The following is a 15,484-nucleotide window of genomic DNA, read 5'->3' as shown; positions in this document are numbered from 1 at the left end:
GGCAGTGCCTTTTTGTTTTTCAGTGCCGTGCTTGCTGAGGGTGGGGGCCTCCTGACTGGTCAATACTACTATGTCTGGCGTCGCCCATCCGCAAATTGATTGTTTGCAAACTCAATTACGGCTCAATATCAATGGCTGCCACGGTCCGGAATATCATATCATGCTATAATGCTCCTAGAGCCATTTAGTGCATTTTGTCGATTCATCTCCATTGGCGCAACACGCAGGGGGAGCATTACGCTAGACTAGCATCAGCTCTGAGTTCATGACCTCCTCATTTAGTATAAACATGCTCTTCGTCTCATCTATAGATCTGCACTACTCAAAGTTTTTTCAATTCAGAATGTCTAGAACTTTTTCTTCTTTCTTTTTAAATGTAGTATGTTTGTATTGTACTATGCTGATTTCAGGTCAACTTTAACTTTAAGAATGTCATTCGGATTTCTAATGAAGTGTTTTTAAACTTCATTTATATAATGATGTGAATTAATGGAGGTGTAGATGATTTTTGCTTGAGCACTCAGTGCAGTGAGCTTTATGTTAAGTTGCATTGTGCCTCCTCTAGACATGATTTTGACCATGTTGTGCTGAATTCTTAAGATTTTGTCTTTATTTGTGCAGGTATGCTGGGTTAGGGCCCACCGTCATAGTATGCCCAGCTACAGTCATGCATCAGTGGGTGAAGGAGTTCCATACCTGGTGGCCTCCTTTTCGTGTGGCAGTTCTTCATGAAACAGGTTCCTTCACTAACAAAAGGGTGCGTCATTGTCCTCAGGTTTTAAGGCTTTGGGTCCATATGTTTCACATGCATGCACATGCAGGATGGTTTTCTGTAGACCACAGCTTGTTAATGTATCTTCTTTAGCACGCCTTCTGCACCTGGCTTGGTTTCCCTAAAGCAAGTACTAAGATGATTCTTAAATGGTCGAGCGAGCATCAGACTGAACACACTCTCTACCAGTTAAGATGATCCCAACACTACGATGCTTTTGGGAAACTGGGCACCTGTTGTGGAGTTTTATCTGGGATGCTTTAAGCAGGACAATCCCTCCAGGACTAGGTCTAAATGTAGCATGTAACATATTTTCCAACATCCCAGACACATTTATGTGAACATATCTGCTCTATAAACAGCAAGGTTCTGATCAAAAGAGAAGTCTCTTGTTTTGTGACCACAAAAATTGTGGTCACAAAATAATAAGTAACGATATTACATAAATAACAACAACAATAATAATAATAATAATAATAATAAATAAATAACAGTATTTCAGATGTTGAGATTGTTTGACATGAAACTTTCCCACGCTGAAGGCTAGCATGACAGCTAGATTGCGGTGGAGCATCGTAGACCTGGTTTTACGCTGTTCATTCCAGCGTGATATTTTTCCCCTTCGTAAGCAGATATCCTTTTTGTGGAATAGATTTGGCTCCAAGGAAATGTTAAATTAATTAAAGCTAAGGTAGCGGGAGCCGCTGTAGGGCTGCTGTGAGGTGTTTACTATGAGGGCTCCTCTCTTCTACCCCCCTCTCCCTGCCTGACACAGTGATTAATGGGGGCTGTTGCCTGGCAGTCCACGCATTGCCCTCTAGGAGGAGGATTGGTCTCAAGAGCTTGGGGGGAGGTGGGGGGCACATTTGTGCTGCGTTTATGCCTAATGACAGAGTTTTCACGCTCACGCTAACACTGCCTCGGACCAGATGTACCTTATTAATTGGCTACAAAGTAAAGAAGGGAAAAAAACTAGGGGTTACATGGCTGGTGCGCTTTTAATTGGAATTCACTTGAGGCTTTTGGTGTGAAGCAAGGAGGTGGATATCTAGTGTAGTGGGTTGTGTGCAGACAGGAACCTTGTACAGATGACTTATAACAGTAGTTTTTATTTTACAGTGTGACTCTTAACAACGAGTACTTCTGTTAGCAGGGTCATGATCATCAATGTTTTGTCATTTTGTTTTTCAGGAAAAGCTCATCCCAGAGATAGCTGCTGGTCACGGTATCCTCATCACGTCCTACTCGTACGTGCGCATCATGCAGGATTACATCCAGAAGTACGACTGGCATTATGTCATCCTGGATGAGGGCCACAAGATCAGGAACCCCAATGCTGGGGTTACTGTTGCATGCAAGCAGGTGAACAGGACATTTCTTACACATGGCTAGAGGGTCAGAACCACTGAGGACAGCAAAGAAGCCTCTTTAGGACCCAAATGAGATGATGTCTGTATGCTGTTTTAATATGTTTTACTTTAGTTAAGTCATTCTTACCACATTCACTGGTAATTCCAGTCAAAGGTGTAGTCTAGAATCTCAGTCTTGCTCACTCAAACCTCTTACTTCACTTCTTAATTAATTTATGTGTGCTATAGCATTATGGATCACTATATTAAAAAAATCCATTGGAAATTCCACATCACTTCGATTTGGTATTGAACAAACTGAAGCTAATGGTGCTTTTAGGGCTAATGTATCACAAAGTTTCAGAAATTCAGATAATTCCCAAAAATACTGTAATATACATTTTTATTCACTTTATCCGCATTGTACCTTATATCTGTGCATTGTTGCAAGAATGCTTCATATTTGTTTAACTGTTAATATTGCTTTGGTTTTCTGTCCCCAGTTCCGGACCCCTCACCGCTTCATCCTCTCCGGTTCACCTATGCAGAATAACCTGAAGGAGCTGTGGTCCCTCTTTGACTTTGTGTTCCCAGGAAAACTGGGCACTCTTCCTGTCTTCATGGAGCAGTTCTCAGTGCCTATCACCATGGGAGGATATTCTAATGCATCTCCAGTGCAGGTAAAAACACTGATTTACAACCACACATCACACACTCATGTATATGTCTAATGACATACATCCCAGCAGTAAAATTATGTACAAAAGTATTTTAAGGACAAAGTAAAGGTGATAGATATTTTAACATTTACCCCACACAGCCATGTACATTTAAATCTTTTGGCCAGACTTGTTGTTGAATCTGTTAAACATAAACTGTATATATATATATATATATATATATATACATACAGTCATGCCCGAAAGTATTCATACCCCTGTCAAAGTTTGACTTAAATTTACTTTTATTTAACCAGAAATTATATTTTTGCCTGGAAATGACACAGGCATCTCCCAGGAGATAACACGATGATGTACAAGAGGCATCATTGTGGGAAAAAATATTTCTCAGCTTTTATACACATTTGAACAAAAAGTGGCATGTCCAAAATTATTCATACCCTTCTCAATAATTAATAGAAAAGCCTTCATTGGCTATTACAGCAATCAAACGCTTCCTGTAATTGCTGACCAGCTTTTTGCATGTCTCCACTGGTATTTTTGCCCATTCATCTTTAGTGATGAGCTCCAACTCTTTGAGGTTCGAGGGTCTCCTTGCCATCACCCTGATCTTTAGCTCCCTCCACAGATTCTCAATTGGATTCAAGTCAGGACTCTTGTCTGCTAACCATTTCTTCACCACTTTGGCTGTGTGTTTTGGGTCGTTGTCGTGCTGAAATGTCCACCGGTTCCCAAGGCCAAGTTTCTCTGCAGACTGCCTGATGTTGTTGTTGAGAATCTTGATGTATTGCTCTTTTTTCATGGTGCCATTTACTGCGATCAAGTTCCCTGGTCCATTGGCTGAAAAACACCCCCAAAACATTAGGTTCCCACCACCATATTTGACAGTGGGGATGGTGTTCTTAGGGTTGAAGGCTTCTCCTTTTTTACGCCAAATGGTGCACACATCATTGTGGCCAAACAATTCAATTTTTGTTTCATCTGACCATAAAACAGAACACCAGAAGTCTTCTTCTTTGTCCAGATGAGCATTTGCAAAGGTCTTTTCTGGAGAAGTGGTGTCCTCCTTGGCCTGCGTCCGTGGAACCCAGCAGTGTGCAGTGTCCGTTGAACTGTCTGCCTTGAGATGTCGCCACCAGCAGCAGAGTCCAGATTCACCAGGATGGCCTTGGTGGTGATCCTTGGATTTTTCTTCACCTCTCTCACTATTCTCCTGGCCAGCACAGGTGTCACTTTTGGCTTCCGACCACATCTTCTGAGATTTTCCACAGTGCGGAACTTCTTGTATTTTTTAATAATACTTTGCACTGTAGCCACTGGAACTTGAAAACATTTTGATATGGCTTTATAGCCCTTTCCTGACTTGTGAGCGGCCACAGTGCATAGCCGCAGGTCCTTAGTGAGCTCCTTTGTCTTAGCCATGACTGTCCACAAACCAACTGCAGAGAGCTGCTGTTTTTCTCCTGTTGAGTTGATTAAAACAGCTGTTCCCAATGAATCAGGGTAATTAGGATGCTTTGAAACAGCTTGGACTATTTGGAATGGTATAGAACTTTGGATTTTCCCATATACTGTGACAGTTTTCAAAGGGTATGAATAATTTTGGACATGCCACTTTTTGTTCAAATGTGTATAAAAGCTGAGAAATACTTTTTCCCACAATGATGCCTCTTGTACATCATCGTGTTATCTCCTGGTAGATGCCTGTGTCGTTTCAAGGCAAAAATATAACTTCTGGTTAAATAAAAGTAAATTTAAGTCAAACTTTGCCAGGGGTATGAATACTTTCGGGCATGACTGTATGTATATATATATATATATATATATATATATCTTTTGCATTTTTACGGTCATCTCTAGTCTGGGTGCAATTTTAGCACCTAGATGAAGACATTTTACATGACATGAATGCAATATGAATGTGCTTTTATTAACCTCTTTAATAATACACTTACTTTGTGATTTTTATTGAGTGGTCACTGAAACTTCCTTTGGCATTAATAAAAACCTTTAAACTAAATATTAATGTTATTAAATGGTTAGACAGGCCAGAGACTCCTGTAGCTTCTCAGTCAGTAGTCATTATTCAGAGCTGCACACAGGCTTTTACACTTCTTCTGTGATATATAATTATAATTGTAGATTGTCACAGTTGCACAAAAACCTTTTATATCCATATTGGTAACTTTTCAGGAAAAAGAAAACACCTTCTTAACTTTCAATGGAAGTCCATGGAAAAAAATTTAATTCCAAGCCATTGTTGCATCTCTGCATTGAGCATCTCTATTAAACCATTCATTGTGAAATGTTGACACAATGTAAACGTATGGTTACACTCTTATTTTACCTCGATTGTTTAAAGACATAAATTATGTATTAGTATATAAGTTTAGAGACATTGTCGTTTAGAGACATTGTCGTTGTCTGTTATTTACATTGAAGTACCCTGTTGATTTTATTTATTGGCGACAAAGTCTTATTTAAGTGAAGTTTTAATGTAAATTAAGATATGAAAATTATATTGTAAATCCTTGTTCAGCATTTTATTGTGTTGCATTTAGCTAGTGGATAAAATGGTCCTTGGTGTCAGGACTCATATTCCCTTTGAGTTAATCAGCAATGAGAGGTGTACATGAGGCCTGGAGCATTTTCCACAAGCTCCATTACTGTAGCATATGCTCTCACACCCTTCATGTGCTTTCATTCAGCTAATCGCACTGTCCTCCCCTCTCTCCCTTTCTTCTTCTCTCTCAGTGATGCTCTCTCTTGTTTTCTCAAGTGGGCTCTAATCCAGGCTTATTGTGTGCCCTGCAGTGTTGTGGGTCTACTGCTGGCTTTCTTTTGATCTGCGGATCCCTTTAAATTACTGCTAAATGGCATTTGGCCTAACACTGGATCAGGAGAACATTATTGATAAAAGCGTGTGGGCCCCCTCTGGAGTCCAGCAGCACTCTTATGAATCTTTAATGTGTCAATCTGCTGAAAGGAAGAGAAGTGAGGGCTGCTGCTGACATGCCTCAGGACACACAGTTCCACTAGCACTTCATAATGTGTGTACTTGTTTGCTGTTATTTAGAAGAGAATATTTACCGTGTGTGCAGTCTCCAGGAATCAAAAATCAGCTGTAATTTAACCTCTGTCACTCCTGCTCCTGTAAGATATAGGTTGTGGTGGGGTTTCTAATTGCTAATTGTTGATGGTCTCCTCTCTTTTTCAGGTGCAGACAGCCTACAAGTGTGCCTGTGTCCTGCGTGACAGCATCAACCCATACTTGCTAAGGAGGATGAAGGCTGATGTAAAGGCTAATCTTGCCTTACCAGACAAAAACGAGCAGGTATGCACGACTTACACATATATTGTCGTCACAACTTCTATTTTTATTCATTGTCACGCAAAGTCTCTCTTGATTATTTTTTTTTAATCCTAAATGGCAAGAAAGAGAGGGAAAAAACTTTCAACGTAAATCAGTGTACAGCTGCCAGAATTAATTGAATTCTATCAAAACAATGAAAAGAATTATAACAATAAAAAAATAATTAAATAAAGAGGCCCAGAACATCTTAAGATCCCTAAATAAATTCAACAACAAATGAGTTTGACTTGGAAAAAGTGGAACCAATGTTTTCAATATGTTTTAATTTTGTCATAATTTTATTTGTTTATTCTGTTTGTTTGTTTTTCAGGTGCTTTTTTGCAGGTTAACTGAAGAACAGCGGAAAGTCTATCAGGATTTTCTGGATTCCAAGGAAGTCTATCAGATTCTAAATGGGGATATGCAGGTAATACTGTCATGCTCACAAAAGGATGTGAGTTTAAGTGATGGGAACGGTCATAATGGAGAAAGCTAGTAAGCCATTAGTTAGTACAAGCAACCTATTAACATGATGAGTCCACAGAGTCAGAAATGAGCCTTGAGGAACCATTACTAGCTTGAGGATAGCGTTTTGGTCATATTTAGAATAGTGGAAAAGCCAAATAGTTTTACAGGATGGGGATACCTTATTCATTTGCTGTTCATTCGCTTCGTTGTTTTCCTGGAATGAGAGCCTTATTCATTATTCAGTTTACTCTCTAGAAATGTGGCACTCCCTTTGCAGTCAGTTCAAACACACACATTAGTGAAGTGTGCTTTTTGAACACTGTGAATTGTGTCCTTTTTGATGCAGAAGGCTTACATGTGTCTGTGAAGGCATGTATTATTTATGAATGTATTTTAGATTCCTTGGGGTTTTTTCTGCATATTGAAGTTAATTTTCCCTCAATGCAGGTGTACTACAAATCTATAAGTCTTAGTTTTATGTGAACACTGTCAAGAAGGTTATCCCAAATAAGCTTTTCATCACAGAGCTCCAAATGTGTGCAGAAGCAAAAGCGGCAGGACTTTTAATGCAGTTTACAAACCTCTTTTGTGGTCACAATAGTCCATTAACGCACATATATAATGCAAGGACCATTGAACTCCCAGAAGTAAGAGACTTCTTTTTACTTTACTTTACTCAATGACCCTTATTAAATCAATTGAATTTATTAAGGCCTTCATGTGTAGTGTTGTGTTTGACAGAAGGTTTTTGTTTAGCATTTCCTTTTATATAAACCTAATGCCTGCTTTCCGTTTGTCTAGGTTTTCTCTGGTCTTATAGCCCTAAGGAAGATATGTAACCACCCAGACCTGTTCTCTGGTGGGCCACGGCTGCTGAAGGGTGTGCCTGAAGAGGAACTGACAGAAGAAGAGCACTTTGGGTACTGGAAACGCTCGGGCAAGCTAATAGTGGTGGAGTCTCTGCTTAGGCTGTGGTTCAAACAGGGACACCGTGTCTTGCTCTTCACACAGTCCAGACAGGTCAGTAATGTAAATAGGAAAGAACAATATAGACTGGAAAGACTTGGAAAGTGCATGCCATGAGATTTCTGATTATTATATCAATAGAAGAGCGAGAAGTGCACCGTAAAAATATCGGAAATGATTCAGCTGTGTAACATGGTAAATGTTTTCACAGTCTTAGCACCATTATGTTAAGCTTTCAAATGATGGCCAGCCCTGATGAAATTGTAGATTTATTAAGGCAGTGAATAAAAAGATCACAGAATAGAAAAGATTCATTTTGGCCTTTTGTCATCCAAATTCCTTTAAGAGCAACCATTTATCCTTTGCCTCAGTGGACATGCCTTAAGTAAAGAAATGTGAATAAACCCTGTGTATTGATGGATAAGCTGCACTTGCCGTATCTCCAGAAGAAGCCACTAAAGCACCAATAAAGATATTATGTCATTTTTCCCTCTAATAGAATTCATTATGAGGCCTTATTGCATTGTAGGGTGTCTGTCAGGACCCAGCTGTCTTTGTTCAATAGAAATGAGATTTGGCTTCAGAGGGAACCTAAAACCCACACAGTTGGTACTTCTGTACATGTAATATTAATCTCCCTTAATCCTATTAGCACTAATCCTGTTCTCAATGCTCTGTCTGAAACCATTTCTCCCACACACACAGATGCTGGAGATCCTGGAGGTGTTTGTGAGGGGAAATGGATACTCCTTTCTCAAAATGGATGGCACCACCACTATTGCATCCAGGCAGCCACTCATAGCTCAGTACAATGAGGTGAAGATTATTGATTGGTCATGTTTGTTGCGTCACACTTTCAGTGCTTACCTGTTAGAGTGGCTTGCATAGGTTTGGGCACCCCTGGACAAAATGTTATGTTACAGTGAATAGCTGAAAAGAAGACAGGGTGATCTCTGAAAGGTATAAAAGATTCTTGTCAACATTTTAAGCCATATTATGATATTATATATGATATTTGCATAGTTTTAGAGTAAGAAAACAATATGCAAAAGCTTTCAGATACAGTCTCAGACTTTAATAAGCTTGTAAGGGCTATGCTTGTTCACAGTCTTCAGGTCCAAAGATGCAAATAGCAAAGCTTCATAAATACTCTGACTCCTTAAACCTCCACACACTCAGCAGCCATGGGCTCATCTAAGCAGCTGCCTAGCACTTAGTGTTTGTTAGGAAGCTATTTACTCAGTTTGTAATGTAAATAAATACTATCAATCAACAGGAATAGTGTCGGTCAAATTAAGATCTAGAAGAACATCTTCCGATTGAACAGCTCTCAAAAACACTTCAGTATGATTTCACAGACTCTGGAGTGGTGGTGCACTGTTCTACTGCACAAATATGGCCGTCATGAAAGTCATTAGAGGAAAAGTTTTCTGTATCCTTGCCACAAATTCAGCCTAAGACATTTTCAAAGGCAGCTCTAAACAAGCATGAAGCACTTTGGAAACAAGTCCTATGGATTAAATAGAACTTTTTGGCTACAATGGGAAAGGGTATATTTTGATTTCATGAAACTTTTGACACAGGATTAATCATGCTTTGGGTTTGTGTTGTAGCCACTGACACAGAGACCATTTAAGTGATAGAGGAAAAATTTAGTAATCCCAGCAAATTTGTAAAGCAAACATCGATTTGTGCGTACAACGAATCTGAAGATAAAAATGGCCTCTACAGCAGAATATTCTCTTCCTCACTTATCTTTTAACTGGAACTGAAATTTTGACCAGGGTTGCCCAACCATTTGCATGCCACTGTATGTTCTGAGAACTGATATTAAAAATGTGCTCATGAGAATGTTGTTTTAATGATTTTTTAGTAGTGACCTTTATGAAATTTGTGTTGTGTTACAATTATGGTAAATGTTTAAATGGATGTATCTGTAAATTTTACAGTGGTTTGATTTTACTGTGATTTGGTATTTTGCAGAACAAGGATATATTCATTTTTCTTCTGACAACCAAAGTTGGTGGACTAGGTGTCAACTTGACTGGCGCAAACAGAGTCATCATCTACGACCCGGACTGGAACCCCAGTACAGACACTCAGGTTTGAGAAGAGCATCACTTATTTGTTGTTGAATACATCGTTGACTGGATGCTTTCAGTTGGAACTTAAAACTGCCTGATAAGGCCGCATGTTTAGCTGGGTTTGTGCGACTTTCCAGATTTCTTTTATTCTACATAATAAAGGTCAGATTGGGGAGATAAATGTAGATTGTGCTTGTCTCCTACCTGTAGGCACGTGAGCGAGCCTGGAGGATAGGACAAAAGCAGCAGGTGACTGTTTACAGACTGCTGACTGCCGGGACCATAGAAGAGAAGATTTACCACAGGTTAGTTATCTGTGACACAGGGTTAAGAGTAGATGCTGTATTGTATATTGTTCAGTGAAAATGTTTTATTTTTTCTGAGCATAGACTATTAAAGTACATTCCTTATTTGTAATTGTTTCTGCTTGTCTTTTAGTTGGTAATAATAAGGCAAGGCAATCCACTCCATAATGCCATTGTCTGCAGGAGCTCAACTGACAATAATTGAAATGGGTTATATTGTCATTAAATATCAAAACAAATTTGCAAATTGGTCGCTAAAGGCAGTCCTAACCCATTGTGTGATTTCGTAATGCGGCAATGGGAATTCCCAATGAATATGAAATTATAGATTGTTAATATATTAATTTACCAATTTCTGGGCTACTTATCCTTTTACAGCAGTTACACCATTAAGCTGTGGAATGTTGGGGCAGGTCAGACTCAATGCTGATCTAGCTTTATTTTACGCCATAATGAAAATGTCTGAAATATGGGTCCAGTGAGAATTGTAAGAGATATTACTCAAAACTAATATGATGCTCCCTTGTCTAATTCTTCAGACAAATCTTCAAGCAGTTTCTCACCAATCGTGTGCTGAAGGATCCAAAGCAGCGCCGTTTTTTCAAGTCCAACGATATTTATGAGCTTTTCACACTTAGCAGTCCTGATGGCTCCCAGGGAACAGAGACCAGTGCAATATTTGCAGGTATTAATGTCATTATTAAAGTACCATAATTTCAACAACAGTGACCTGTTTGCTCTGTGTTGATCACACAAAAGCCGCCATATGTGTAACCTGGTGATGATGTCTTCTGTGTATAGGAACTGGTTCAGATGTACAGATTCCAAAGAGACACAAAACACCTCAAATGCCATCAAAGCCAGAGGAGACCCAGTCTTCAGCATTGCGTGTAGAAGACCAAAATGCTTCATTTCAGAACAGCAGCACTGCTTCACTCAGCCTCTCCAACAATAACTCCAAAATTGACTCTTTAAATTTGAAATCCACACTGGACTCTGCTGCAGGCTCATTGACAAACGGCCCTCAGAAGGAACGTTTTGGGCCCGGCACTCCTCAGAAACACAGGGAAAAGAAAAAGCACTGTGACAAAACAGATGTGACTAGTGTACCATCAGATACACATAAACACAAGCATAAAAATCGCAAGCGCTCCGATGACGCCCGATTTGAGGGCCATCGTATCTCTCACCTGGTGAAGAAGAAAAGATACAAAAAAGAGGACAATGAGGAGCAGGACGAGAAAAAAGATGAACGCAAGAGTGATGATTATGTTCTTGCCAAACTGTTTAAGAAATCAGGAATACACAGTGTCATGAAACATGACACAATCATGGAAGCATCCAACCCAGACTACGTTCTGGTGGAGGCTGAGGCCAACCGAGTAGCTAAAGATGCTCTGCGAGCACTGAAGGTGTCTAGACAACACTGCAGATTGCCATATTCTAGAGGAGCCACACAAGTCACACCAGCACCTGCCAGGTAAGCTAGCTTTAGCCACTACAGAAACTTAAGCCTCCCTTTTGTTTGGTAGAATGACTGAGAGAAAATATCCAGTATGGCACCTAAACTGTGTTTTTGTTTTAGAAAAAGGTTTGGACAGAGGAAAAATCCTGTACTAACCCAGCAATCTGGCCCAACGCAAAAATCAACAGAGAAGTGCAAGGTAAAATTTTAATATCCTGTAATATCCCCTATGTTAAAATGTTATAACCGTCTTCCTAAATCTAATCATTGTGCGTTTATGTAGGATGCAGCCATTATAAAGACGTCAGGGATCAAGAAAGCAGGATTGCCTTCCCACTTCAGTGGAGAGGGGGTGGAGGAAGAGTCTGTTTCTGCGTCCCTCTCCTCAGCCTCACTGCTGGCCAAAATGAGGGCCAGGAATCATCTTAGTTTACCTCAGGGACAAGAAGAGGAAGAGGATGAACGAGGAAGCCAGTCTGCTGCACCACCAACAGAGCATGATGAGCTGCTGGTGGATGTGAGGAACTTTGTGGCCTTCCAGGCCCAGGTGGATGGCCAAGCCAGCACTAAAGAGATCCTGGAGTACTTCACCCCCAGACTGACCTCCTCACAGACAGCAGTGTTTAGAGAACTGCTTAGGAATATCTGTGACTTCCATAGGATCCCAGGGCAAGAGGGGATGTGGAAACTTAAAGCTGACTATAGATGAAGAGATTTCATGAAGATTGATTGAGTACCATTCTTGGTATGGCTGGAGACGACTTAAGGTTGAATGCAGTTATTCGTGAACGGAATGGGTAATATACACTCCTGTGTGTAGACATGGTGTACTGATATGAAGTTGCATATACACTGATCAGCCATAACATTAATACCACTGACAGGTGAAGTAAAAAAATATATATTGAATATCTTTATCTACACTGGCAACCATATATTAGGCAGTAAGTGGTCCGTCAGTTCTTGAAGGTGGTGTTTTAAAAACGTAAGCATGTGAGCGACTCTGCCCAGAGTCAAATTATGATGGCTAAATGATTGAGTCAGAGCATCTCCAAAACATTAGGCAGGTCTTGTGGGGTGTTCCCAGTGTGCAGTGGTTAGTACCTACCAAAAGTAGTTCAAGAAAGAAAGCACAGGTGAACTGGCGACAGAATTACGAACACCTAAGGCTCATTGATGTGCCTTGGAAGCCGCACCTCACAAATTACTGGATCTGCTGCTAACATCTTGGTGCCAGATACCACAGGACGCCTTCAGTGGTCTTGTGGAGTCCATGCCTTGAATGGTCAGATCTGTTGTGGTGGCACAAGGAGGACATATTCAATATTAGACCGGTGGTATTAATGGTATAGGTGATCTGTGTGAGCTGTGTATATAGCTCAGTCTTTGTCACTCCTTTAAAATCTAAACTTGATGTTTATTTAAAAGACGCTTGTTGGTTTTCTGTTGTTTCTGGTCCTTTGCACGGTGCTTTGTTTCTTTGTTAAACCTGGGATTTACTTGATCACATGCTCTGCATAGCTAAAAACACATTCAGGGAGACATAACTATGCTACAACTGTGATTGTAGCTTATTTTTATTCTACTTGCAGATTTGATTGTTTCAAATCTATTGCCCTTTTGGTGGGTCAGGGGGGTTTATATGTTTTGTACAGATTTGAACAAGTAATACTAGTGACTTAATTGTTGGGAAGCATTCCGAAGATTGATTCCAACAACAAACATGAACAATTATCTACCTGAAATCCATTATCTGTGTTTATGGAGAAGAGTTGATGGTGCTTGGATGGTTTGATAGTCAGTATAATACCTCATGTAATAATGCCATGCAAATAGAAGCCAAGTGTTAGTGTTACTAAATGTTGACTATTGAATTTTTTTCTAGAGCATCTGAAAATGTAGTTAAAGGTTATCCTCTGGTCTTCCCAATATAGACACTACACTTTTGCACATGCGATCCACATGGATTCTGACATATGAACATTATTATGCTAATGTTTGGAATTGAACACTGGAGTTGACCTTGACTAGGTTTGACTGGCTAGGGAACATTGATGATCTGCTCTTCAAGGGTAAGATGAGTGGTTCATGTAAATTATGTGTGAATACCATTCTCATTTTTTATGAAAAATAAATGTCCTGTCCAGTCTTACATTGGTTTCTCTTCTGGTTAACCTACTGTTTTGAAGACGAGTTTTAATGTTGTTCCTGCATAATTAAATGATCTTATACAGTGGTTTTATGTGAAACAGTTCGCTGTAGAGAAACTTACATGGGTACGAGGAAGTGGTTTTAATTATTATTCAAAATCACAAGTGAAAGCAGAGTCACCTGGGATTTAAAATTAAAGTGGATAATCGTAAAAAATCATGTTTACTTGTTTTCTTGAGGTCTGTTTTGCACTATTCCTCTCTGTTTGAAGTATTATTTAAATAAAATCCTAGGCTGATCTTCATCTCAAAGCTGACCTGAAGCAATGTCAGCAGATGCATTAATGACTGTTTCATTTAGTAGCTTTTTGTGATGCAAAAGCATTAAAAACTTCCGACGCCTGGATCCCGTCATCACAACTGAACAATTCAGGCTGAAATTTAAAATACTCGATTTGCATCATTAAAATTTAATTGAGCAGAAATGTGGATTACAATTTCTTTTTTCAGATGAAAAGATTGTGCATGGTGTTATTCTGTATAACTCCTAAACAGCCCTTTACTCTTGGAGAACACAGGTTCTATCATCCTGATGAGTGAGTTTTGGTAAGACACATACCATGATAATGAGTCCAGACTCCCTTTAGATTTATGTGGGCTGTTAGACTGAAGAAGAGCACAGTAAACTACAGTGTTTGCTGTTTTAGCTCTTTTTAACGTGCTAGTCGACCTCGGGTCTGAGAAAACTCCAGTTAGAAGAGTGATGTCAAAGTCCAGCTCACTTTCTGCAGGAGCCGCTGACCGCGGTGCTGAAAGTCCACTTTCTTTAAGCTTTACTAATATTTGATCCATTTTTTGTTGTTGTCGCTTAAATGCCTTCAGAGAAAAAATGCTGTTTTTTTAAACAGATCAGAAACGTTCTGGTTTTCTGGAAGATTAATTTGTAAGATGAATCAGTATCTTATTGAATGAAACCGAGGACAAGATCAGATTTAGGCTGTATTTTGTGCAATAAACAATTATTATCATTATTATAATAATTCTTACTGGTATTGTTGTTGTTTTTTATTCAGCAGCAATGGATCTAACTAAACTAGAATCAAGTACCCTGTTGTTGACTTTTATTATTATTATTATTATTATTATTATTATTATAAGCAAACAAAACACCGTCTTAAAGTTGTAAAGAGTGATTTGATTTCAGTTGGCCTATGCTTTCTGCCGAGGTCATAATACCAACTTTATTTTCAGCGGTGCATAAATTAATTACACGCATTTAATAACCAAAATATCATTATATTCCCCCCTTAATATCGTAAGCGTTTTACGCGGGGGAAGCGCTTGATCGTGCAGGGCCTCTAACAGGCCATTAGCCGCCTGTAATGCTGTTACAGAGCCAATTAGGCGCCGCGCCGCTTCTTTTTTCGCCCTTTATATGATTTCAGCCAATCCCGCCCTCCACTCGGAAATTTCAGCTGCTACTCGGAGCCTCATTCTGTGCGTCTGTGCGCGCCGCCCCGCTCCCCCGTGCGCGCTGAAACTAATTGAAAGGGTCCCGCTGCAGGTCATTCAGCCAGCAGAGCTGAATAAATCCTCGGACCCCGTGCTGTGAACAAAATCAAAACCGCGGACGGACGAGCGCTCAGCAAGTGGATCCCCGCGTAAAGTGGACCCTTAACCCATATAAGGAGCAATTACTGCTCTGACAGCCAATTTAAAATCCAAAAACAGTCATCTGGATTTTTTAATATAAAAAGATTCCGAGGAGGAGGAGAAAAAAAACAAAGCAGCAGCAGCAGCGGCACGCGCTTCTGTTTCTGGTTTGGGAATAGGAGAGCAGCGCACTGGGCAGTGGAGGAGCTGTGGAGGAGCTGTGGAGGAGCTCTGGAGGAG

General features: G+C 39.9%; 1 protein-coding gene across 1 annotated transcript in view; it reads left to right on the top strand.

Annotated features, from left to right (window-relative positions):
• Positions 1 to 13,593, top strand: part of ercc6 (excision repair cross-complementation group 6) — a 21,039-nt gene extending 7,446 nt beyond the window's left edge. The window contains exons 8-20 of the mRNA XM_072678018.1: positions 622 to 757; positions 1,964 to 2,134; positions 2,625 to 2,801; positions 6,019 to 6,135; positions 6,485 to 6,580; positions 7,423 to 7,641; positions 8,293 to 8,403; positions 9,571 to 9,690; positions 9,882 to 9,976; positions 10,516 to 10,661; positions 10,778 to 11,456; positions 11,562 to 11,640; positions 11,725 to 13,593. Coding sequence (XP_072534119.1) covers positions 622 to 757; positions 1,964 to 2,134; positions 2,625 to 2,801; positions 6,019 to 6,135; positions 6,485 to 6,580; positions 7,423 to 7,641; positions 8,293 to 8,403; positions 9,571 to 9,690; positions 9,882 to 9,976; positions 10,516 to 10,661; positions 10,778 to 11,456; positions 11,562 to 11,640; positions 11,725 to 12,150 — 2,572 coding nt within the window. The 3' untranslated portion in view covers positions 12,151 to 13,593. The remainder of the gene's footprint in view (positions 1 to 621; positions 758 to 1,963; positions 2,135 to 2,624; positions 2,802 to 6,018; positions 6,136 to 6,484; positions 6,581 to 7,422; positions 7,642 to 8,292; positions 8,404 to 9,570; positions 9,691 to 9,881; positions 9,977 to 10,515; positions 10,662 to 10,777; positions 11,457 to 11,561; positions 11,641 to 11,724) is intronic.
• The last annotated feature ends 1,891 nt before the right edge of the window (positions 13,594 to 15,484 follow it).

This window comes from Salminus brasiliensis, chromosome 4, assembly GCF_030463535.1.
Source record: "Salminus brasiliensis chromosome 4, fSalBra1.hap2, whole genome shotgun sequence".
Classification (NCBI taxonomy): Eukaryota; Metazoa; Chordata; class Actinopteri; order Characiformes; family Bryconidae; genus Salminus; species Salminus brasiliensis.
Note: the sequence above shows the minus strand (reverse complement) of the source record. Positions and strands in the feature narration are given on the sequence as shown.